Below are 26,734 nucleotides of genomic sequence, written 5' to 3'. Positions count from 1 at the left end.
TCACAGAGCTTTCAGGATTGTTACTGCAGCATAACCTAGCCTATCCTGATACACTGTGGGCTATGAGATGAACCACTAAACAAGACTTTGTCAGAGTTCCCATCATGGCTCAGGGGTCAATGAATCTGACTAAGATCCATGAGGACACAGGTTTGATATCTGGCCTCGCTCAGTGGGTTAAGGATCCAGCATTGCCATGAGCTCTGGTGTAAGTAGAAGACGTGGCTCAGATCTGGCGTAGGCTGGCAGCTATAGCTCCAGATTTGACCCCTAGCCTGGGAGCTTCCATATGCCGCAGATGTGGCCCCCAAAAAACAAAAGGTCAAAAAAACAAAAAACCAAGACTTTGTCATATGTGTTGTCATCTATCCTGCTCCCTCTCAACAATCTTTCCTTTTTCTTGAAGCCTAATGTAGGGGTTGCTAGCTGGTAACATACCAAGGAAAGGCAGAAGAGCCTTTTCCTTCTTACTCCTAGTCATGACCTCTCTTCAACTCAAACCTGAATTGTCAGAGGTCTCCAAGTCATTGGCTTTCATACTTTAAACGGGCATCAGAATCATGCAGAGGGCTTATTAAAGCACAGATTGCTGGGCTTTATTTACCTCCAGAGTTTCTGATTCTCTAGGTCTGGGGAAAATTTGCCTAGCAGAATATTTCATGTCTGATCTTAAAGACACTGGTCGAATTCTATAGAATAAAACATTTTTCTTCTTCGAACTTCACTGGGCATACACATTGGCTGAGGACCTTGTCAAAATACAGATTACCTCAGTAGGTCTGGGATGGGGTCTGAGATTTGATAGTTACAGTGGTCAGGCTGAAACACTAACTGCCTCAAGAAGCTGAAGGATTTTAAATTTCCTTCTAGCCTTAGGCTTAGCATAGCTTTAGCTTAGTGCTAAGAACAGTTCAGGTGCTTAAGTCTTGAATAACCTTAGGTCAACTTTGACTTCTCTCACACCTAGCTGGTTGGCAAATCCTTTTGGTTCTACTATTGCAATGTATAAGCATCCAACCACTTGTCACCTTGTCACCACCTTCACTGTAACAGCCTGGCCACTACCATCTCTGGGCTGTATTATTTCAACAGACTCCTAATTGGGCTCCCAGCTTCTGCTCCACCCTCCCTCCCATTTCAAATACACGCTTACTGTAAATTCATTATATAATAGCAAGAGGATTAAAAAAAAACACACACACACAGGTTGATCATGTTCTCCTCTAAGATTATGCATGCCATGACTCCCTATTTCATTCAGCAAAAGCCCAAGTCCTAATAATGGCCTATCAGGCTTTACCTGACGGGCCCTCTTTGTCTTCGACCTCATCTCCTACTCTACTCTAGTCACTGTGGCTTTCTTGCTCTTCCTTGAACCCACCAAGCACATTCCCAATCTCAGTTCCTGGCACTTGGTTTTCCTGCTACCTGGAAAATTCTTCCAAGTGAATGGCCCTCTTCTTCAACTTCTTCAGTCTTGGCTCAAGGGTCATTCTAAGGCTTTTCCAGCCCACCTTGTTTCTTCTCTACCACTTCACTATCTGATATGCATTTATCTTCTCCCCACTTAGAATGTAAGCTCCATGAAGAAATTGTTTTGTTCACAATCCCTAAAACTCAAGAGTTCTTAGGACATAGTAAGGTGCTCAGTATTTGAAGATGAGAAAACAGACTGCAGCTAACTGGAATATCTTGAGTCTGGAGGCTGCTGCTGTGTTTCTCTGGGCTCCCTCAGGATACACTGTTGCCAGCCAGTATTACTCATTTCATTCTCTAGGGAGCGTCGGGTTTGGTAGGCTCTTTTTCTAAATACCTTCTATTATGGAATTTAAATTATAAATTGGTCATTTACTGTTGTCATACATGATGTGGCTGAATTTTCCACTGATTATATTTCTTTAATACACTTTCTTCTAGCCCTCAGCTGCTTTTTGTTCATTCTCCATAGCCTTATTACAATGCTGGAATAATTCTCTTGGAGGAGATTAAAAAAAAATTGTGTTTCATTTAACATCCTCTTAAGTTTTAGGTAAATTTTAAAGGAAAAAAAGTCTGATTCGTAATACTCAGGCCTCTTAGGTACCTGTCATCTTAAGGTAGCTGAAGATAATTTTAAACATGACGAGTCCAGAGTTTTAAGACAAAAACAAACAAAACCACCCAAACCCAAACACCCATCTTGCTCATTTCTAACGCGTTTACACAGAACTCCTGGGTTACTGAGAGAATGTTTTGTAGGGGAAGCCGCAACTTGTCTTTAGACATTTTGGGGGTGTGGGAGTTTGCTTGCTCGCCGTACAGAAGGAATTCTAGAAGCTGGGATTGCACCACCCACCCCACACACCCCTTACTTGCAGAAACCTTTGCTCCCCCCCAACCCCCACCAAATAAGGGCTCTTCGCCCGGCAGTTGCCAGCTCCAGATCCAGCTGCTTGACACCTATTGTCCCTGTTTGGACGTCAAGCGATTTCGCCTGAAGGACCCTAGCTTCGATTTCGCTCAAAACTCAAGGCACTGCTCCGGCAGCCTCCCAGAGGCTGTTCCGACCTGGGCCGAGTGGCCAGCCCCCAGGCTAGGGTCTTGGGCAGGGGTGGCGGGAGGCTGGGCAGGCCCTTCCCCGCAGGCGTTCGCGCCGGGCAGCCCGAGCGGCAGCGAAGGCCCCAGCCCGCCGCTTCTCCCGCCCCCTCCGCCCCAGAGGGTTGGCTGCCTAAGTCCCTCCCGCTCCCAGCTCTCCGCCTCACTAGCAGCGGCTCTCGGTGCAGCGGGGAAAGGGCGAAGCGGCCTGCGCCCACGGAGCGCACGACACTGCCCAGAACGCACCGCCACCCTTGCCCCTTCAGCCGCCCCCTCGGGATCTCCAGCGGCCTCCGCGCGCGCACGGTGAGCGCCACCCCGGACTGAGGCGCTGAAGGGGAAGAGGGCCGCTGCCCCGAGTGTCCTTTACCTCCGGACTAGCTGGACTTTCGCGAGGGGCTTGCTCCTCAAGTCACCCCACCCGCCCTGGTCATTTCCAGTGCCCTTCTCCACCCTCTCCGCCCCGATCGCTCTCTTCTCTCCCGTCCTCGCAGGGCGGCGAGGGCCGTCCCTTCCCTGCGGGGACCGTTGCACTGGCCGTTGGCGGCCGGCGCTGCGAGGCCCCGCCCCCGGCGCGAGCCTCGGTGCCCCGGGGCAGGTAGGCCGAGCCGGCGGCCGGCGCGGGGGAGGGGCGGGGGGCGGCGCGAGACTGGGCCGGGCGCCCCGCTGGCGGGTCGCGCGCGCGCCCGCGGCCCCTTCCTGCCCCGGCGGCGCGCGCGCGCCGGCCCCGTCCCCACCCCCACCGCTCTCGCAGGCTCCCGCCCGCTGCGCGTTTTGTCCCGCGTCTCGCCCCGTCCGCCGCCTGACTCGCTGCTCTTGTCCTTCCTCCCGCTTTTTCTTCTCTCCCCTCACGGTCTCAAGATGCCCTCGGCCACCAGCCACAGCGGAAGCGGCAGCAAGTCGTCCGGACCGCCACCCCCGTCGGGTTCCTCCGGGAGTGAGGCGGCGGCGGGAGCCGGGGCCGCCGCGCCGGCTTCTCAGCACCCCGCGACCGGCACCGGCGCTGTCCAGACCGAGGCCATGAAGCAGATTCTCGGGGTGATCGACAAGAAACTTCGGAACCTGGAGAAGAAAAAGGTGCCTGGAGTTGGCGGGGAAGGGAGGGTTGGATGCTGACCCTGACTGCTGTAGCCTTCACGCTCCCCGTCTCGGGCGCTTCCCTTCCTCCCGGTCCCCACCCCCCACGCTCCGTCTCCCCGCTGGAAGTGGAGCTTCGTGCCCAGAAAACGGGCTCCGCGGGGAGGTGCTTGTCACCTGACCCGGACGTGGCGCTGGCCCCCGGGCTCCTTATTACTCTGCTCCTGCCGGGGGCCAGGCTGTTGGCCTTTGGGAGTGCGATGTGTAGGGGTGGGGGCCTGTCCCATCGCCGGGTGTGTGTGTGTGTGTGTGTGTGGTGTCCTTGTCTTCGTGGCCGAGGCGGGATCCGCGGGGGTCAGCGGGGGAAATGAGGACTCGCTGTGGGGAGGGCTCAGGCCCAACCAACTGCCTCGTGGAGTTGGGTTGTCCTACGTCCTATAGCCTTGGGGCTCGTCCGCCCCGTTACCGTGTACTTGAGGCTTGCGCAGTGGCCCCTCTCCTCCCTCGCAAGGGAAGTGTTTTTAGATCTTCAACTAGACTCGCTTCTTCCTCAGGCTCCCCTCTAGGAGGTCTTCGATTTGCTCCCCCGCCCCCATCTGACGGGCGCCCCTACGTTTCCTTCTTTGTTTCAATTGTCTAGGTCCCCCCCGAACCTCACGCTCAACTTGATCCCGAGAAGATTGTCTGCGGCGGCCTTTTGTCCCTCGGGGACTCTGTAAAGAAGGATGGGAGGGAGGCTGCACCGATCGAGATTCGTTAGTCGCGGGGGGGGTCGGGGGGTCTGGGTTGGACGGAGGGGATCGCTGGGTCTCTGGGCACATGGAGAGCGCGTCTAACATGGCGGCGGCTACGGGGAGAGGGAAGCGCTTTACAGGAGCTGCATTGTGAGCACAAAGCGAAAGCAGAGGGGGAGGGCAGAGACCCGGCAGCCGCCCCGACTGGCCTCCCACACCTCCTCTCCAAAAAAAAAAAAAAATCGAGTCACACCCACAAATTTTTGGATTCGATATTTAGCCATTCTGGGTCACACAGTGAGGTTTATCTTCAAGTTGGCCTTTTGTTTTATGCTTTCGGCGCATGACTGTGCCAGCTCTGTTTAGAGGGACACGTGTGTGCGCGCGCCTGTGTGTGTGTGTGTTTGTGTATGTGTAGAGAAAGGGGTCTTGGCAGAAGTGAATAATTCAACATTGGAGGTGGGAAGGGAAAACAAATCAGTAGTTTAAAAAAAAATGAGGTAACTAACATCTATGATTATTACGCAAACTTTTGCCTTTTACCTTAAAAATAACTCCTTTAATAGCTTCTGCTCATCTGCCTCTAGTAAAACATTTATTCTAACATCTTGAGTGTTGAATAAGTCGTTTAAAAATGTTTTTCATTCATCCAGTAGTGTTACTTAAGATGTTGAAATAGTAACTACTTGGCTAAAATTTGGGCTGTGTGAAGAAAACTGATGATATTTAGGCCTTCATTACTTTAATTGCTTATTAATAATTTTACATTTGGGGGGAGTTTTAAAACATTTTTAGAGTTGTTAATTCTGTCTCAGGTCCTATATTTGGGATTTCATTTGAATTTTATTTGAGGCTAAGAGATGCACTAATCGTGGATTTCTACCTTTGGCTTATCCTTTATTTTGATTAAACAAGTATGGTTTATTATAAATGAAATAATAGATTTATCAGTATTAACAAGCAACAAAAGTATTTTAATTGCAAAGTAGCTATGTTCAAATGTGTAATAGGAGAAGCATGTCCAAGACCAGTATCTCGAGTCTGCCATCTGATTTAGTTTTTGCTGCTCTATTTGAAATTGAGACTTAGGCACCTTTTAAAAGGCTCTTAAGGCAATGGATAATCCTTTCAATCTGGTTGATACTTACATAGTTGAATTTTCAGAATTCCTAAGACATATGTGTTTTCTTATAGAATAGGAATCAGAAGATAAATATTAATGATGATGTATTTTAAGTGTAGACATCTTAATATAGATATTTATATTTTAATGACTGAAAAATGATTGTTGAAAATATTTATAATATAACATTAGACACTGGTTACCAGCTGACTCAGTTGTGAGGTAATTTTTACATTCTAGTGTCCAAGTGTACCTGAAAAAGAAGTCAAGTCTATAAAACCCTTTAAGTTGCCTAAGCCATGACAAGCCATTCATGTGTATAGGTTTGTATTACTATACATTGCCTACCCCTCCCCCCACAATTTTAGGGGAGAAAGTGGTATAATTATTATTACAGAGGTTATAGGCTAAGTAGTAAGTACTGAAAATTCCCTTTTAATGATGGAGATTTAACAAATGATACAAAGTAACACATGTATTTCATATCTTTTTGTCTTCTCAGTATCTGGCTGCTAGGTAGCAGAAAGGTAAATTACAGTTTAGTGGGGCTTTTTTGAGAACTCAGACTGAGCCACCTGCTTGTTAAATAGTTGAGTTGGAAGCATGATGTTGTGACTTAGTTACTAATAAAAATGATAGGTTTTATTTTTTGAGCAACTTCCAGGCATTTGGATTTTCCTCAATTTAAGCATATATGATTTCTAGTTTAAATTGAATTTTTTCTATATCTAAATGATTTACTGTATGTATGAAAGGACTTAACTATGACTCATTTTTTAATAATGAGGTTTTTTTGTTTGTTTTTTGCTTTTTAGGGCTGTGCTTGAAGCATATGGAGGTTCCCAGGCTAGGGATTGAACTGGAGCTACAGCTGCTGGCCTACGCCACAGCCACAGCAATGCAGGATCAGAGCCATGTCTGTGACCTACACCACAGCTCACGGCAACTCCAGGTCCTTAACCCAGTGAGCGAGGCCAGGGATCGAACCTGCAACCTCATGGTTCCTAGTCAGATTTGTTTCTGCTGTGCCACGATGGGAACTCCAATAATGAGCATTTCTAATACACCTAAAGTAGGATTTACTTTTTACAAATCAGTTTTGAACCTTTTTGCAAGCCTTGGTAAAGTAAGATACTATTTATAATTGGATTTCTTTTTACTTCAGTCTGTTTAGCAAGTTATATTTGAGTTGTATTTTAGTCTTGACTTTTTCACAGGTGCCTTCTGGACAAAATATCTTTTTTCTAAATACCTTGATTCTAAAATCAAGTATTCTGATAAAAATTATTGCTAAGTAATACAGTAAAACACAGAGAATTGAAATACTTCTATTGTACTTCATTGAAAAAGCAAAAGTATTTGTTAATTTTTTTAATAAGTGAAGCAATTAGAGGAAAGCTAAGCATCTGTTCAGTGAGAATGCATGCTTAACATTGATGAAATATGATCCTCTTATGTAATTCAACTAAGTGGCCTGGAGGTTTTTGAAATTTGCACTTAAGAAGTCCACATGAATGTTTACCAGAGAGAAGAAATGCAGTTGTAATGAAAAGAATCAAGTGTAAAACTCCATTTACCAGTCTTTCAACTGATTAAAGTACAAGTAATGATCAGATTACTGATTTGGTTGAGTGGTTGTTGTTTTCTTCATCACTTCTTGGTATAGAATTGGGCCCTAGGCTATGCAAGATGATATTTAGAAATCAAGGCTTAACTTACACTCAAGAGAACTCATTCATATGGTAAGCTGTAATGTTTTGATGTAGGATAAAGGATGTTTTAATAAATAACATTTAAAATTATTATACTCTGTAAATGTAAGTTTAGATAGTAGTGACTTTGATAGGTGAAAGATTAACCAGTGTTGTCTAACAAAACAACCTGACAGTTTTGTAAACAATATGTGATCAGGAATGATAGCCAAAGTGTTCTCTTTTTCATACTTTCTAAAGTCTTTTTGCTCTTTATATATTTGCAGTTAATACTATTCTGAAAAAGGATGTTATTGTTAGGATGACATTTTTTTCCAGAGCATAGCAGTGTGCCTCTATTTAGACTTCAATTACAGCTGTTATACAGAATTCCTTTTAAGTATTTTGAAACAATTACCGTATTATTTCATAAGCAGAATCTTTTCTTGGGAATAACATCTAAAGTTTTTCTTGATAGTAAAGTCTCAGATGTGTTCATTTCTCCATTGGTTGCATGAACTATTCCTCTGCAATGCAGAGGACAAGATTACTATGTTTTGCATTCACCTTGTCACAAAAAAAAGTATTTATAATGCTTAATTTGTTTCTCTTTGTCTCTGTGTGCTCTGTGTCTGTGTGACATAGAGAAATATTTAAAATTTCAATTTAAAAAGGAAAAGGTATGAATTCTCTCATGTGAGAGAATACCTCACATGAATACCTTTTTCTGGGATGAAAGTAGAATCCTAAGTATCACAGAGAGAATTTATTGTTTTAACCTAGCCATGTTATTTTACTCCAATGTAGCAAGTTTTTGTATCAGAATGCATTTTGAGTTTTAGAGATTAAGCGTACAGTTTGTCATGCTTTTATGTAATTTCTTAGTTTACAGTTAGAACTAGGTGAGGATTAGCCTAGTACTGCTTCCTATTTTTTAAAAAAATTAATAAGTACTTGGAAAAGGTTAAACTTTCAACAATATGGTCTTAATTTTGTTATCATACTGTTAAAGATTTTAAGATTTTTAAAGAGCTTAATGCCATCTTAGAATTTTATTCCAATTCACTTTACAGAAGAGGAAATTGAGATGTTCATGTAAAATGACTCAGGTTGAAATGGGTGAATTCCAAGGTCTCTTGTAATGTTTAGGGAGGTAATTAGAATTTGTAACGCTATGCAACATAAGTATAATTTTTCATGTTTAAGCTGGTCCTGTAGAACCAAGTAAAGCCTTTTACTTCAAATCGTTTCATTTTAGAGTACTTCTCTTTAAAAAAGCTCAAAGCAAAAGAAAAAACTCCTAATTTTTTTCTTTGATAGACTTTTATTAATGTTTCATTGTTAAATTTGTGTTTGTAGGCTGTCTAGGTATTGGAGTCTGGAGTCTAGCAGTACAGGTGAAATCCCATCATGTCAGGTATCATTGGGACAGCCATACTGTTGTGATGATGAAATTAACTCTATTAAGTGTCAACTCTAAAGTTTCTCTCTATGCTTAGATAAGCCCCAAATGTACATTTACCAGTCTCTTTTTAGCTTGGTATTGTTGTAGCAAATTTGGGGAAAGCATTACCAGTAGAAGTAGGAAGTGTGTCAATCTTTCCATCTTTTTTTTTTTTTTTTTGCTTTTTAAGGCTGCTTCCGTAGCATATGGAAGTTCCCAGGCTAGGGATCTAATCAGAGCTGCAGTTGCTGGCCTACACCACAGCCACAGGAACTTGGGATCCAGGCGTTATGTGTGACCTCCATTGTGGGCTGTGGCTCATGGCAACACCAGATCCCCTACCCACTGAGCAAGGCCAGGGATCGAACCTGCATCCTCATGGATACTAGTTGGATTTGTTCCTGCTGTGCCACAACGGGAACTCCTCCATCTTAATTTTTGTATTCCAAGCGTCTTGATGTTTTTTCATTCCTTTTTGGGAGGGAAATGAATAATATATATGTATGTAGTAGAGAAGAATGAGAGGAGTGGCAGAAGAGATAGTTAGCTAAAGTCGGGATTGTAAGGTGGATGACTTTTGCTCATCTTACTTCTACCTGAAGCTATATACCAGTATGAGTGGTGTGAGTAGAGTATGAGTGTAAAAACATAGATGAAAGAGACTTTAATGAGCAGAGTTTAGAATTATACTTCCTGAAGAAAGGGGAAGGTGTTCTTCTTGACCATGCTCAACTAAGAAGTCTGCTTCCTTTAACTTCCTGTGCTACCCATTGGCTGTACACTTCCTCGACATTTTTATATTGGTTTATGTTCTTACCTCAGGTATTTTTCTAAATAGGTCGTAAGTTCCTGGAGGGCAGAGACTGTTAGTAACATCACACTGTACCTTGCATGTGGAATATGCTAAATAAACATTTGCTAGTTTGACTAAATCTTTACATAGAAATATTTGTAGCTTCGTCAACAAAATAGTTAAAATGGATTAATCCATGATAGGGAAAATGCTTTTGTATAGAGCTGTTTACTTGTACTGCTTTTTACTGTAGTGGGATTTTTCCTGAAGGCTTTCCTCCTCTTGCTTCCCCTTTTCTTCCTTCCTTCCTTCTTTTTCTTTTTGGTCTCTTGAGGGCCGCACCCATGGCATATGGAGGTTCCCAGGCTAGGAGCCTAATCGGAGCTGTAGCCGCCGGCCTACGCCACAGCCACAGCAATGCCAGATCCGAGCTGCGTCTGCCACCTACACCACAGCTCATGGCAACGACAGATCCTTAACCCACTGAGCAAGGTCAGGGATCAAATCCGCAACCTCATGCTTCCTAGTTGGATTTGATTCTGCTGCGCCACAACGGGAACTCCAGGAAGTGCCTTTTCTTTCGTAGAATTAAGTAGGCAAGTAAAACGCTTATTTTAAAATTTAGGTAGCATAAGCAAGATTTGTTAATGGTCTTAGGAAGGAGGACACAGATGATTCTTGGCATTTGCATTGGAAGTTATTAGAAATTTCATTGTATTCCCCTTAACACTCTTATCCAAACATGGAAATATATTTTAATGTATCTATTTATATGTTTTAATGTTTATATTTTACATTGAACTCCCAACAGAGTATGTAAATCATTCAGTTATACCAGCATATCCTAATGAGTAGTTTGGGTAAAGCAACTAATAAGTCAAAAGACACTTGTTAAGATTATGAACATTTGTTTTTCAAATGCACAAGCTTTAGATTTTTTAAGAATATAATTCAAAGTATGTGATGCTGGGAATCTTTAAAATGTTTCATTTTCCTGCTAGGGTTAGGTGCTTCCATTCATTCAGACTTAAGTACATAATTATAGCCACAAAGAAAAAGAATTTTTAGAGGATTATTGTGTCTGTCCCCCCCCCCAAGTTGGACAAAAATCTTGTCAAACTACTGGTTAGTTATCCTGAAAAATTATCTTACAGTGGGACCTTGGATAACATCTAATTTAGCATCCTTCTACTGTCCTTTAGTGTTCAGAAATCCTGCACTCCTGACAGGTGTTCTTTGAGCTTTTGCATTAATCAGTCTTCTAGGGCCTGGCAGAATCCTTATTTCTTAGTGAAAATCTGTTTCATTTTTAGACAAGCTCATGATGTTATGGTTACATCCTTGCCGCCACTGTTTAATACTTTATTTTGTTTTTTGAAACAACTCAGGTTTCTGCATGAAAAGGTTTTCCAGCATTTGAAGAGCACTGTAATGGATCACCTTTGGATTGTACTGTATGTGTTTCCCACCCTCCTTTTAAAAATTGAAAAAACTTTAGATTCTTTTTATCTTTCCTGTCTTCTGTGAATTTTCCTAGCAACTTAGTTTCGATTTGAATTGGAGACAGAGTCAGCTGCCTACCACTATATGGGCAAAGTCAGAACTGATATGTCTAGGTGAAGAACAGGAATGTAGGGAATGGGAACTTGAAATAATGTCTGGAAGGACCACTGAAGATTATGAAGAGATGAGAGGAAAAGAAATTCTTGTCTTTCTGTGTTTGCATTTGTCATTCTACAGATTCTACAGGTTCTTTCAGTACTATAGAAGTGATTTATTGGCCTGGAGACATAAAATAATTTAAGATATAGCTAGGTGTTCCTACTGCTTTTGTTATTTTAGGCTCATTTTTAAGTATTCTGTCTCATGTGGAGATGCCCTTAATTCAGAATAGGAGTTACATGGTAGTCAAGCTAAAGATGATGCTTCCTTATCTTTCTTGTTATGACTGTTTATAGTTGTCCAGTTGAAGAATTTTTTGGCTTTTTGGAGCCTCTTATCTTTTGCTATTTCTTTTTAATGAGAGTTTTTTCAGTTATTCATTTAGGGAATTTGTTGGATGTATCAGTAAGGAAGGAGAGCTCTGGAGGACAACTATTATGGATACTCATCTTCTAGCATCCTCATGGCACTGTAGTGAATTAAAAAACATTTTAGTAAAGTAACTGGTAGTGAAGGAAAAAAAAATCTTTTGGAAAAATGGAAGATCTGGGTGTACTGTGATTCTGGACAAAAAGAGAAAAGTAGCAGCCATGGGACAGAAAGAAAATGTGCAATGGCTGGAATATAGAGTGGGGAGTGTTGTCAGGCATAAATGATTTTTTCTAAGATTTATGACCTTAGGCAAGGTATTTGTCTTTTCTTCCTGTTTCCATTTAGGTGGAATAGGATTGATAATAGTGCCTCTCTGATAGGGTTAGCTACCTCATACTTTATTATTATTATTATTATTATTATTGCTTTTTTTTTTTGTTTTGTTAGGACCGCACTTGCAGCATATGAAGGTTCCCAGGCTGGGGGTAGAATTAGAGCTACAGCTGCCCACCTACACCATAGCCATAGCATGTCAGATCCGAGCTGTGTCTGCGACCTACACCACAACTCACAGCAAGGCCAGATCCTTAACCCACTGAGCAAGGCCAGGGATTGAACCCGCAACCTCTTGGTTTCTAGTTGGATTCGTTTCCGCTGTGCCACAACGGGAACTCAGCTGCCTGATACTTTAAATTTTAATGTCTGTCACATAATGAATACTGCCAACTATTATAGGCAGCAAAGAAACAGGAGATACAGGGGGACTGGCAGCACATGTGGGTAATTATTTCTCAGAACCACATGACAATATAGTCTTTTGACATTTCCTGGGTAATGTTTATCCCACCTCTAATCCATGGTTCCACTTTAGAGACTCTTAAGTAATCTGGGAAATGGCCTGATCTTTATCTTGCTTATGTGTGGTGATAGAAATGAAATTTTTTTTTGTCTTTTTGCCATTTCTTGGGCCGCTGCCATGGCATATGGAGGTTCTCAGGCTAGGGATCCAATTGGAGCTGTGGCCACCGGCCTATGCAAGAGTCACAGTGACTCGGGATCGGAGCCACGTCTGCAACCTACACCATAGCTCACGGCAACGCCAGATCCTTAACCCACTGAGCAAGGCCAGGGATTGAACCCGCAACCTCATGGTTCCTAGTCAGATTCGTTAACCACTGAGCCACGGCGAGAACTCCCAGAAATGAATTTTTAATTCATTTAGGATGCTCAGTAGTTGGGATAGGAACCCTAAATGGAATTTCAAGACAGGTATTCAAGGTAGAGTCTAAGGATAGTTTTTTGTTATATGGGTATTGCGATGGGCTTTGAGTCCATCAGATGAGAATGAGCACGTTCAGGGTGATATGGCCATAGAATGTGGTAGGCTTTCAGCAGAATATAGCTTAGTGATGGAAGAATGGCTCTCTTCTCCAGAAAAAAATACTTAATCATTTTATGTGAATGATATAAGTAGTTGACAGTTTGTCTTTACCATTCTCTATGTTAGGAACCATGTTATAGCTTAAAGAAGAAGAAAAAGCTGTTTTGGGGATCCTTTGCATCTGTCTTTGTCCCTGTTTTTGTTGGAGTTAACGTTGCATCTGTCAGTTTGACAAGCAAGTCCTTATTTCTATCTGTCTATGTATGTTTTTCTCTTTTTGGCCAAACTTTCAGCATGTGGAAGTTCCCGGGCCAGGGTTTGAACTGTGCCACATCTGTAACCAGAACCGTAGCTGTGACAGTGCTGGATCCTTAACTGGCTGAGCCATGAGGGAACTCCTTTATATATTGCTTTAGTTCATATTGCATATTTTAGCCCCAAATGAATAATGTTTCTATTTGTACTTAAATTAAGCCATTTGAACAGGATATGATAGTATGAATGAAGCCAGTTAAAATAGTGTCGTTTTGTCTCTGAGTAGCCTATTTTTTCAGGTATTAGGAAAGATGTAGTATTGGGGCCAGGGCAGATGCCATATCCTTTTCCTTACCTCTAAAAAGCTATTTTGGATTGAGATGGAATTGCAAGCTACCTTCTTTTTAAGTAGAAAATTAGACTGGTTGAGTAGCCTAAGAGGCTTTCTGTTTCTAGAACAAAATTTGGCATTTGCCACTGCTTTTAATTGTAAAGTTCTCTAAACTGGAGCTTTGGCTTAAAATTAAAGATTTAATAAAAGCACTACTTAAGAATGTAAGGTGGGGACTTGCCATTGTGGTTCAGCGGATTAAGAACCTGAGTGGTATCCATGAGGATTCAGGTTTGATTCCTGGCCTTGCTCAGTGGGTTAAGGATCCGGCGGCGGCAGCGGTGTAGGTCACAGACGTGGATTGGATTTGGCATTGCTGTGGCTGTGGTCTTGGCCAGCAGCTGCAGCTCCTATTCGACTTTTAACCCAGAAACATCCATGTGCTGCAGGTGCAGCCCTAAAAAGACCAAAAAATAAATAAATAAATAAATAAATAAAGGAAGGTCACAGGGTTCCTGCTGTGGCATTAGTGCGTTAAGAATCCGACTGCAGCAGCTTGGGTCATGTGCAACTGCGGAGTCATATCATGACTACAGAGGTGCAAGTTCAATCCCTGGCCCGGAACTTCCCATATGCTGTGGGTACAGCCATTAAAAAAAAGGGGGTGGTAACCCTTCAATGTTAAGATCATAAGTATATCTTTTCTTATGCAAGTAATTACTAGAGTAAATAGATTTATAAGTTAGTCTAGAAAATTGTCATTTAACAGATTTTCTGAGTTTTCGTTTTTTTTTTTTTTTTAAGTTGAACCAGTAAGCAATCTATTTTCAAAATTGAGGCTGCCATGTAATGGTTTCTAGGGTCACAGTTCGTTTTGTATGTTTTAATTTAGACTGCTTCCTTATTTCTGGGTTCTACTGAATTCACAAAGGAATTCGGGTGTATTTGACCTAATTTTGAGTGTTTCTCAAACTTAAGCATGCATCAGAATCACCCAGAGGACTTGATAAACCACAGATTGCTGGATCCACCCTTAGAGTTTCTGATTCACTGGGTCTGGGGTGGTGCCTGATAATTTGCATTTCTCTCAGGTTGCTAGCTAATGTTGTTGGTTTAGGGACAGTATGTTGAGTTATCACCAACCTGGGCCGATAAAGGGTCTTTGCTATGTGGGATCTGGTTATATGTAATAGTGGACAGAGGTCTTTTCAGTTCATATTCCATGGTAATAAAGTCTTGTATGTCTAAGCAGCCAGAAGAGCCTGTGTTATTCTGATAAAAAACAAAACAACAAAAACTAGTACCCTTTATTATAGAACAGATTTTTAATTGTCATTGTGCAGTTGTTGTTTTTTTCTCCTTTTGTCTTTTTAGGGCTGCATCTGTGGCATACGTAGGTTCCCAGGCTAAGGGTCTAATTGGAGCTGTAGCTACTGGCCTACGCCACTGTCACAGCAACTCCAGATCCCAGCTGCAGCTGCTCACCACAGCTCACGGCAACACCAGATCCTTAACCCACTGAACGAGGCCAGGGATCGAACCTGCAACCTCATGGTTCCTAGTCGGATTTGTTTCCACTGCACCAAAACGGGAACTCCGTCTTATTAGTAAGTTTTCTTTTTTTTTTTTTTTGTCTTTTTAGGGCCCCACCTGTGGCATATGGAGGTTCCCTGGCTATGGGTCGAATCTGGCTATGGGTCGACAGCTGCAGCTGTCGGCCTACACCACAGGCACAGCAACACCAGGTCCTTAACCCACTGTGTGAGGACACAATCAAACCCACGTCCTCATGGATACTAGTCAAGTTTGTTAACCACAGAGCCATGATGGGAACTCCCTTATTAGTAAGTTTTGAGGTCCCTGGAATGAGAGACTTATTGGGAACTTTGACCAGACCCAGGATCTTGCTTTCCTGAAGCTTGGGCACGGACAGGGAGTAGGGTATTTATAACAATAGGATGGAAAGTGTTAAAAGCTAGAGTGGAACAAATGTGGAAGCTGTGATGAAGTTCCTGTTTTATTATGGTGAGAAAAATGTTTCATAAAAGACCTATAGTTTCCATTCATTTGATTAACTACATTTTTTAAATTAGGTCCCTATAGCTGTATTAATTTGGGAGTTCCTGCTGTGGCACAGTGATCTGGCTTTTTTCTGTGGAGGTGCTGGTTTGATCCCTGGCCAGGTGCAGTGGGTTAAGGATGTGGTGTTGCAGCTGCGGTGTGGATTCAGTCCTTGGTCCAGGGAACTTCCATATGCCTTGAGCACGACTGAAAAGAAAAAAAAAAGATGCGTTAATTTAATACACTGAGTGTGAATGATCATGGATTAAGAAACTAGAAACAATGTTATAATAATGTAAAATCAAAACGAATAGATGTATGTATGAACTTTGATAAAATGCCTAAATCTTTATTTTGGCTTCACAGAGGTCTTGCATACTTTTCGGTGACAATATTCCATGAAGAAGTGTACTCTGAAGCTGAGTTTCAAATAATAGTTGCTTTCTCTTTTCATTTCCCTCTTAATCTTCTTCCAGTTATTGCTGTGTGACAGATTATTCCAATACATAGCTCATTTTGTCATGCACACAGTTGATGCCCCCCAGGGACTCAAGACAGGGCATGCAGCCGGGTTGGTGTGTCTGCTCCATGATGCCTGGGGCCCTGGCTAGGAAGACTAAGCCTTGTTTACTCACATGTCTGATGCCTGGGTTAGTAAGACTAGGATTGCTGACCAGAAACCTTACATGAGACCTCTCTTCATGGCTTAGCTTCCTCATAGCATGGCAGTCTCGGGGTTATTGGACTTCTTATGTGATGGCTTGGGGTTCCAAACATGTTTGGTTTGGTGACCAGCAAAGAAGGCAGAGATTCATTGCCGTTATGACTCAGCCATGGAAATCATACAGGATCACGTCTATTGTACTCCGTTGGTTGAAGCCCACTCATAGAATGGCAGAAGAGTTGGACTAGTTTTTAATGAGGAAGTGCCAAGGTCATATTGTAGAACAATATGTAGGAGTTAACTTTAGAAAACGTAATCTGCCATAGATCTCTGAGTTGGATGAATTCTGTATTTCTTATTGTGTAGAGAATTGGAGCTTTTCTCCTATAGGATATCTTGTCCACCTGTAGGATAATACAGATTCATACTCAAGAATTACTGTAGGTTAAAGTTCTGACAGTATCCTGAAGTCTGACAATCTTAGTGTCTTTTATCTAGCACATGATTTTAATTTTTATTATATAAACTATATGTCCATTGCAGAATATCCTAAGTGTACAAAACTAAGGAAAAAGATTCCAGCTATAATTATACCACTCAGTATCATTCCTGACATTTAAAAAAAAAACTTACTATATTTTTATACATACACATTTTTTAGGAATTTGACTTGACATCCATTTTGATTTGCATATGTATTTTAAATTCTCAAGACATTGAATGATAAAGCTAGTTATATAAAACTATCCCATGTGGGATACATAGTACATTCAGTGTATATTTAAATCTTTTTTTTTTGTCTTTTTGCCTTTTCTAGGGCCACTCCCTCCACTCCCTCAGCATATGGAGGTTCCCAGGCTGGGGGTCTAATCAGAGCTACAGTTGCTGGCCTACACCACAGCCACAGCAACGTGGGATCTTAGCCGCGTGTCTTTGACCTACACCACAGCTCATGGCAACGCCGGATCCTTAACCCGCTGAGTGAGGCCAGGGATCGAACCTGCAACCTCATGGTTCCTAGTCGGATTCGTTAACCACTGAGCCTCGACGGGAATGCCTGTATTTAAATCTTGATTTAGGAGTTCTGGTTCTGGCTCGGCAGAAATGAATCCAGCTAGTATCCATGAGGGTGTGGGTTCAATTAGTGGGTCGGGGATCCAGCACTGTCATGAGGTGTGGTAAGGTTGAAGACTTGGCTTGGATCCTGAGTTGCTATGGCTGTGGCATCAACTGGACCCCTAGCCTGGGCACTTCCATAGGCTGAGGGAGTGGCCCTAAAAAAAAAGTATAATCTCGATTTAGCAACAGTTTCCTTGAAAAGTGTGTAATACCATAAAAAAAGAAGATAATAAATGCCAAATATAAGCTAATAGCAATTTTTTTTCTTTGCCTAGTTGCTAGAATTTTAACTGGACTAGCCCTAAATTTTAAGACCTCCCCCCTTTTTTTGGGGCATGCTGGTGGCATGCAAAAGTTTTCAGGCCAGGGATTGAACCCACAACACAGCAGTAACCAGAGCTACAGAAGTGACAGCACCAAATCCTTAACCTTCTGAGACACTAGGGAACTCCCAGGCCCCCTCTTCTATTTGCATATCTTCTATTATCCAAATAGGGGAAGCAGATTATAATGCTATTATTACATCCTAAATCATAATTAAAAGCAAATCTTGGAGTTCCACTTGTGGCACAGTGGAAACGAATCCGACTAGGAACCCTGAGGTTTCGGGTTCAACCCCTGGCCTCGCTCAGTGGGTAAAGGATCCAGCGTTGCCATGAGCTGTGGTGTAGGTCGCAGACGTGGCTCGGATCTGGCATTGCTGTGGCTCTGGCAGTAGGCCAGCAGCTGTAGCCCCAGTAAGACCCTAGCCTGGGAATCTCCATGTTGCTGCGCCGTGGGTGCGGCCCTAAGAAGACAAAAAAAAAAAAAAAAAAGGCAAATCTTCTCTTTTTCTTTTTTGGCTGTGCACATGGCATGTGGAAGTTCCCTGGCCAGGGATTGAACCCATGCCACAGCAACAACCCAAGCTGCTGCAGTGATAACACCAGATCCCTAATCTGCTGTGTCGCAAGAGAGCACTTAGTTTTTTACTTCTTAAGAGAAAAGGGACCACCCTTTTAAAAAAGTGAATGAACTGTCTTTGTTCATCCTCAGCGTGTTTGAGGTAGTTGAGCTCTTATGCTTCGCTTTGGCCTGCTGTATTGGTGTAAAAATCTTGATTTTTTTTTTTTTTCACCCAGTACACTTGAATTTTATGTGTTTAGTTGGAGGCTTGTTGTTTGTGTAAAATAGTTCACGTAAATAAAATTAGTTTCATCATCCTTTAATATTTTAGTGATTATAGTGATTTTATTTATATTCATTATAACCAAGGAATTCGATAAGCTTTTTAATTTAGTGTAGAATGGTTATGCAAGTTGACTATTGTTCCTGGTACAAAGAAAATGGATCTTTTGACCTAAAACAGCTTCCAGCATTGCTTTTAAATTTGTCTCTGTGCCTCTGTGTTTTGTCAGAACTTTACTTTGTTTCTGTTTTTTTTTTTTTGTCTTTTTAGGGCTGCACCCAAGGCATATGGAGGTTCCCACGCTAAGGGTCTAATTGGAGCTGTAGCTGCTGGCCTATGCCACAGCCACAGCCATGCAGGATCCGAGCCGCGTCTTCGACCTACACCACAGCTCACAGCAACGCCGGATCCTTAACCCACTGAGCAAGGCCAGGGATTGAACCCGCAACCTCATGGTTCCTAATCGGATTCAATTCTGCTGTGCCATGACGGGAACTCTTGTATTTTGTTTCTGGATTAATTTTATTATTGCTAAGTGTAAGAAACTATGTAAATTTGTAACTTATTGTGATTATTTAAAAACTTGTCCCCTTAATTTAGATTTCTACTTACTCCCTCTCTTCAGACCTGTAAAAACTGAGTTTTTGATTGTGCTTTGGTACTTGAGTATCTTTGGAGGGAGGTTCTTAGCTAGTAGTAATAGCCTAGGAAACCTCCGGAGTTTTCATCCTAGCAAAAAAAATTAGGGGTGGGGTGGGGAGGGATGACCTTAAACTAGAAGCTTGATTTCTTTGCCTCACTTCTTACACATTAATTATATTTGTGAGAAAATAACAAAAGCAAAGCTGTTGACTAATGTACTGTGCCTATAGGTGATACGATAGCTTGAAGTTATTTCGTGTCCACTAAAAATGGATCCGGTACATCAAAGACAGTATGCACATGTGTTTATTCAGGATAAATACGCTCTTTTTATGCCACTTACTCATGAATTCTTTGGCAGGGGGAGTGAAGGACAGAAATTTAACACTAAATAAAATGTCTGAGGGGTTCACTTGGATCTAAGTGGGATCCCAATAAAATTGTGGCCCTTACTCGTGTGGGTACGTGTCATATGCCTAGGCCATCTGATGCATCTTTTTTGAGAAACCTAAAGAATAAGCAGTGTTTTGTCATTGGGTTTTAATATAATATTTGGTATCATTTAGCATGGCTGGAGTACTTAAATTCGTTTTCTAGTTCACTGTTAAGTTATTTTATATACTAAAACATTGTATATCTAATAAGTATATTTAGGGCAAGATTTGAGACAAACTTAGCAGACTATGTATATTTATTGTAGCATGGTTAAGCTGGTATATACTTTTAATATGGAATATAATTTTTTTTCTTTTAATATAGGGCAAGCTTGATGATTACCAGGAACGAATGAACAAAGGGGAAAGGCTTAATCAAGATCAACTGGTAAAGATTATATATTTTATTAAAGATAATATGCTCACAGTTTTTAATAAGAAGATTAATTTTGTGTTGGTTTCTGTCTTTGTTATCTTAGGATGCTGTATCTAAGTACCAGGAAGTTACAAATAACTTGGAGTTTGCAAAAGAATTACAAAGGAGTTTCATGGCATTAAGCCAAGATGTAAGTAAAAAATGGTGTGTATTTATGAAATCTTAAAAAGGAGGGCATAGAGTTCCCATTGTGGCTCAGTGCTTGACAATCCAACTAGCATCCATGAGTACACAGGTGCGATCCCTGACCTTGCTCTGTGGGTTAAGGATCTGGCATTGCTGTGAGCTGTGGTATAGGTTGCGGACACAGCTCGGATCTTGCGTGGTGATAGCGATGGCGGTGGCGTAGCCCAGTAGCTATAGCTCCAATTCAACCCCTAGCCTGGGAACCTCCATATGCCGAGAGTGCAACAGTAAAAATAAAAAAAAAATAAAAAATAAAAAAAAAATTTTGTTTCTATGAGTTTTAGTTCTTGCATTACTGTTCATAAATTCTCAACCAGGAGAGAGGATTGGATCCAGTTAATATCTAAGATGCTTTCAAATTCTGTAAAGTTTCATGTAACACCTAAAATATGCTCGAGTTTCATTTATGACAGATGTGTCATTGGTTTAAAAATTACCTATGCAAATATATACAGTCAGCCTTCTGTCTGCATGATCTACTTCCGAGGGTCAAGATCCTAGGTTAGTTAAATCTGCAGATACAGAGGGTGGACTATGAGGGACTTGAACCTCTTTGGATTCTGGTATCCATGGGGTGGGGATGGGATGTTTTGTTGGTGTGTGTGTCTTGGGATGGATTCCCTTCAGATAACAAGAAATGACTGTATATAAACATAGTAGGCATTCATTTTCCAAGTATTCCTTTATGCCTGATGATTATCTTACAATGCCATTAGCAGAAAATAAAGAGGCCTCGTTATATAATTGGTAACTACTTTCTCCATTAGAGAAATTAAGGGGTGTGGTCAACTGATACACTGCTCTTCTGTCAGCTTTTTTTTTTTCTTTTCTTTTTTTTATGGCAGCACCCATTGCACATGGAAGTTCCCAGGCTATGGATCGAATCAGAGATGCAGCTGCCAGCTTAGGCCACAGCAGCAGCAACACCAGATCTGAGCCACGTCTGCGATTTACGCCACAGCTCGCAGCAATGCTGGCTCCTTAACCCCCTGAGTGAGGCCAGGGGTCAAACCTGCATCCTCATGAATACTGAGCCACAAGGGAATGCCTTTTTTTTTTTTTTTTTTGTCTTTTTGCCTTTTCTAGGGCCACTCCCGCATATGGAGGGTCCCAGGCTAGGGGTCTAATCAGAGCTGTAGCCACCAGTGTACCCCAGAGCCACAGCAACGCAGGATCCAAGCCGCGTCTGCAACCTTCACCACAGCTCATGGCAATGCCGGGTCCTTAACCCACTGAGCAAGGCCAGGGGTCGAACCCGCAACCTCATGGTTCCTAGTCGGATTCATTGACCACTACGCCACAACAGGAACTCCGGGAATGCTTTTCTATCAGCTCTTAATCCAGCAAAGTGGTGTGTTTCTCCCAGACGTCTTTTGATGTGACAGAAGCCTTTGGGAAAAGGGTAAAAATTAAATACAAACAAAGTCAAATACTTTCTTGGAAATTGAGACCACAAAATTAATATCTTTCTGAGTTAGTATAAGGTTACTTGGTGAAAGGCTTATAGCAACGCTGAATCATAAAGTAGCCTGTGATTTGGTGAAATGAATAAACAAGATCGGTTATTATGTGATGAGAGGCAGTGTAGTACAGAGATGAAAAATTCTGATTCTGGAACCAGACCGCCTGGTGTGAATCCCGATTTCTGCCACTTATACTTAATAGTTGTATGACTTTAAAGAGTTACCTTGAGAAGTGTTCGAGTTTTCCTGAGAAACAGAGCCAGTAGGTTAGAGGAAGGGTGGGAGAGGGAGTGGGGAGAGGCTGTCACTCTTCTAATCTGTACAGATAGCAGTGATAATAGTGCCTACATCATTATGGGCTTGTGCTTAGAACAGTATTTGATGCATAACTGTTTCATGCACTTAATGTTGTTACTTTCTAAATTTAATTTTCTTTTTTTTTTTTGCCTTTTTGCCTTTTCTTGAGCCACTCCTGCGGCATATGGAGGTTCCCAGGCTAGGGGTCGAATTGGAGCTGTAGCCACCGGCCTACGCCAGAGCCACGGCCACGCAGGATCCGAGCCGCGTCTGCGACCTACACCACAGCTCACGGCAACGCCGGATCATTAACCCACTGAGCAAGGGCAGGGATCAAACCCGTGATCTCATGGTTCCTAGTCAGATTCATTAACCACTGCGCCACGACGGGAACTCCCTAAATTTGATTAAAGGTGGAAAATATTGTTGACGGCCCCCAAAATGGAGTAAAGGAAATTTAATTTACACCCAAGTAGGGATTTGTTCTACTTAGCTTAGATCAGAGCCTCAGACTTGATGAACCCTTCACAATTTCTTATTCTGATTTTTTTTTTTTTTAAGTGGGTCATAGAAGTAGAAATGTTATATACAGCTTAGTGTAGACTATTTCTGAAGCTAGGGTCACTGTGTAGATGAAAATACTTGTACCTTCCTTTGCTTCTTTTTAAAAAAATGGCTGTACCTTTGGCATATGGAAGTTCCAGGCCTAGGTGTTGAATCAGAGCTGTAGTTGCCGGCCTGTGCCTCAGCCACGGCAACCCCAGTCTGAGCTGCACCTGTGACCTACACCCCAGCTTGCAGCAGTGCCGGATCTCTAACCCACTGAGTGAGGCCAGGAATCAAACCTGAGTCCTCATGGACACTACATTGGGTTCTTAACCCATTGAGCCCTTGTTTTTTTGGTATGTGTTTTCAGGAACTTTTCACTGGGCCTTTAACTTTATTGGCGGTCCTTTTATTTAACTCTGATTCTTTTGTTTTATTTTAGGGCCACAGTCGAGGCATATGGAAGTTCCCAGGCTAGGGGTGAATTGGAGCTGCAGCTGCAGGTCTACACCACAGCCCCAGCAACTCTGAATCCGAGGTGCATCTGTGACCTACACCACAGCTCATAGCAATGCTGAATCCTTAACCCACTGAGTGGGGCCAGGGATCAGACCTATATCCTCATGGCTACTAGTTGGGTTTGTTTCTGTTGCACCACAATGGGAACTCCTAACTCTCATTCCTTATTGTATGTACTTTTTATTAACTTTTTTTTTTTCATTCAAGAGCTTCTTTAACTTAGCTCTAGCCTACATTCTCTAGTCTTCATAATGTTCCCTACTTGAACTGCTCATTTCATCCATAGTGGCTTTATTATCTTACTTCTTTTGCTTTCTTGACTTATTTTCTCATTCCTGCCTTTCTTCTAGAATATTTCCTGCCTCCAGCTACCTATAAAGATCTCTCTGCTCTAAAATTGCACACACACCCCAATAAGACCTATCTTAGGAGTACATGTCACATTCTCCTTGAAAGCTTGCTAAACCACTCTTGCTTAGAGAGATCTCAAGTCTCTGTTCATATGTACTATTCACACACTATTTATTTATTTCTCTCTCTCTCTTTTGTTCTTTGTCCTTTTAGGGCGGCACCCTCGGCATATGGAGGTTCCCAGGGTAGGGGTCTAATCAGGGCTGTTGCTGCCGGCCTACGCCAGAGCCACAGCAACGCCAGATCCACGCCGTGTCTGAGACCTACACCACAGCTCATGGCAACACCAGATTCTCAACCCACTGAGCTAGGCCAGGGATCGAACCTGCAACCTCATGGTTCCTAGTCATACTCGTTTCCACTGTGCCACGACGGGAACTCCTCACCCACTATTTATGGTTAAGATATCATTTAATCTGTTACCCTATCTCCTGCCATTATACATTTGTTGTATTGCAACCTTTATCATTTCTTCCACGTCTCTCTTCCCCATTTCTCCTTTTGTTATATATTTCGTATGTCCTTATTTTGTTTTTTTTCTTTTTCAGTTTATCCTAGTGAGGCTCAGAAAGGGGGAGAAGATGGGAAGGAAAACCTTGTCATGGGGAGTAACCTTGTGGCTCATTGGGTTAAGGATCCTTTGGCACTGCTGTGGCATGGGTTTGATTCCTGGCAAGAAAGAAAAAAAAAAAAACAACACTCTCATGGCTTTTAAAAAGACTGACCTTTCTTTGACCCATACTGATGCTAAGTGTGAAAAAAGGAGAAATTTAAGTTCAGCTGATGCTCTCCTTTCAGCCCTTCCCAGGGAAGAAAAGGAGTGGTGGAAGGAGAAAAGTAGTGGGGAAAATATATTCATACTTAGCTTTTCCTTATCTTTTACTGCCGCCTTCTTTTTCTCTGGCAGCTTCCCCTAATCTGTAAAAACAAATCAGTTTTAGTCACTATTTTAAATAAGTTGGAATGCCTTGTTAATGCCAGTGGTAGATTGTTTGGGATGAGGGTCAGTAATGGATGTTGACGTCTTAGTCAGTAGTAAGCACTTAAGAGTTTTGGACCATTTTTTCATAGAGATAGATATAGATAATTTTTTTTAGTTGTGGCTGTATTGACCCAGGCAGGACCTTAATTAACATTTTTAATCTTTATGGTTTCTGTTACCGAAAATTTCAAAACTAGAGGAAGGACTATAGTGAACTCATATTTACCCATACCTAGTTTTTAGTTACTGTTATCATGGGCAATTGTATTTCATATATACTTCTACTCCCTTGTTTCCTGTTAGATTGTTTTGAAGCAAATTCCAAATAAATTGTTTCATTGGTACCGTTTCAGTATAGTAATCTTCTAGGGAAAGAGGTATTTTGAATTTCTAACATCTACTTAAAACAGATGATTTATTTTAGAAGTTACCATGTGGCTCAGCAGAAACGAATCTGACTAGTATCCATGAGGATGTGGGTTTGATCCCTGGCTTCGCTCAGTGGGTCAGGCAGGGATCTGGCGTTGCTGTGAGCTGTGGTGTAGGTCGCAGACAGTACTTGGATCTGGAGTTGCTGTGGTGTAGACTGCAGGTGCAGCTTTAACCTGGGAACTTCCGTATGCCACACCTCTGGCCCTAAAATGTTAAAAACAAAACAAAACCAAAAAACAACTTTTTAAGTTGAGGATCAGTCTTTTGTTTGTCAGGTCACAAACAAATGAATGACATATGCCTATTTATGTTGGACCTGAAATTGAAATAGAGTTTCATAAAATTCATTTCTGTGTCTTATGTTGATATTCTCATGCAGATTCAGAAAACAATAAAGAAGACAGCACGTCGGGAGCAGCTCATGAGAGAAGAAGCTGAACAGAAACGTTTAAAAACTGTACTTGAGCTACAGTATGTTTTGGACAAATTGGGAGATGATGAAGTGCGGACTGACTTGAAGCAAGGTTTGAATGGAGTGCCAATATTGTCTGAAGAGGAATTGTCATTGTTGGATGAGTTCTACAAATTAGCAGACCCTGAACGGGACATGAGCTTGAGGTATACTGCTGTTTGATAATAGAAATTCCTAAATGTTATATTGAGTTGGCAACTCAAAGGTAGTTAACTGGCTGTGTTTTTATTATTTTAAGGTTGAATGAGCAGTATGAACATGCCTCCATTCACCTGTGGGACTTGCTAGAAGGAAAGGAAAAACCTGTATGTGGAACAACCTGTGAGTATCATTGACATCTTTTGATTTTGTGCCTGAGAATCTTTGAAATTTGATTTCCTATTTAAAAGTTATGTTAATTGAAGAAATTTTAGAATTTAGAATTTTAGAATTATCCACTATTTACTTTTTGGTTTATTTCCTTTATGTATTTGTGTTATTTTTGCAAAATTTTTGTGTAAGTCAAAACACCAGCATCAAACATTCAAAAATCTGTAAAGACAGGAGTCCTAAATTAATGTGGTTTTGTTCATAAGTTAATTCTAGTTAAGGCGGACACATTAAATCCAAATTGACTTTCCATTGTTTTTGGTATTAGATAGGGGCTGGTTTTTTCTTTTGGATGACATTATGTGAAACATATTTACTGTACCCAGTACATTGTACTCATGGTCATTGCCTTGGTCTTTCTTTAGTTTTTCTTAGACTTCTAGTAATTTGAGACTTTCTTTTTCTTTTTCCCTGTATTTTAAAAGAACTAATATCTAGACAAGTATTCTATATGTGAGCTCCTTAACTACAAATATGCGATTGTATTTTGATCTTTTTTTTTTTTAAAGAGTGTTTTAAGTTTTACTACCTCAGTAAATGAGGAGTTTTAGATTTGAACCCCTTGGTAAATCAGAATAGAGCCTTAGCTATTTTTAAAGTCATTTTAGGGAGTAGATTTTTGAACATATATGCCAAAAATAGCTGTCTGTGCTTTGTTTTTAGCTATTTGGTTGAAAAGAAACTAATTGGGTTATAAGATTTAGTTGGCAAAACTATATGATGCAATCTGGAGTGTATTTGCTTTAGGGAAATGTGTAGATCTCATATGAGGAACCACTCCTTTTCTGTCTTTTCATGTAAGAAATCATTTTCTCGTTTGTTAACTTGTGTTTATATTTCTTTGTAAAAAAAACTATGGCTTCTTGATTTTAGTTCTGCCACAAATATGTACTGATTTTACCACGAAGTTTGGAAAGTGATTGTCATGTATGTAAACTTGTTAGCTTCAAAAAGTAGTTTTAGGTCAAGCCTCATCAAATTTTCATGAGCATTATTGAGGAATAACAAGGATTAAAGTCCAAGCTTTAAGTCTATTTTGGTATTATTTTCTACCTAGTGTTGTTCCTGCATCTTAGGGATGTAACATCTTTATCTG

General features: G+C 41.6%; 1 protein-coding gene across 1 annotated transcript in view; it reads left to right on the top strand.

Moving 5' to 3' along the window:
* Nucleotides 1-2,717: 2,717 nt before the first annotated feature.
* The window catches only part of CAPRIN1 (cell cycle associated protein 1), a 42,686-nt gene continuing 18,669 nt past the window's right edge, over nt 2,718-26,734 (top strand). Inside the window, exons 1-6 of the mRNA XM_047776027.1 lie at nt 2,718-2,880; nt 3,436-3,651; nt 19,851-19,913; nt 20,005-20,091; nt 25,177-25,415; nt 25,508-25,590. Coding sequence (XP_047631983.1) covers nt 3,436-3,651; nt 19,851-19,913; nt 20,005-20,091; nt 25,177-25,415; nt 25,508-25,590 — 688 coding nt within the window. The 5' untranslated portion in view covers nt 2,718-2,880. The remainder of the gene's footprint in view (nt 2,881-3,435; nt 3,652-19,850; nt 19,914-20,004; nt 20,092-25,176; nt 25,416-25,507; nt 25,591-26,734) is intronic.

Source organism: Phacochoerus africanus, chromosome 4 (genome assembly GCF_016906955.1).
Source record: "Phacochoerus africanus isolate WHEZ1 chromosome 4, ROS_Pafr_v1, whole genome shotgun sequence".
NCBI classification, from domain to species: domain Eukaryota; kingdom Metazoa; phylum Chordata; class Mammalia; order Artiodactyla; family Suidae; genus Phacochoerus; species Phacochoerus africanus.
The sequence above is the reverse complement of the archived record's forward strand: the minus strand, read 5'-3'. Positions and strand labels throughout refer to the sequence as shown.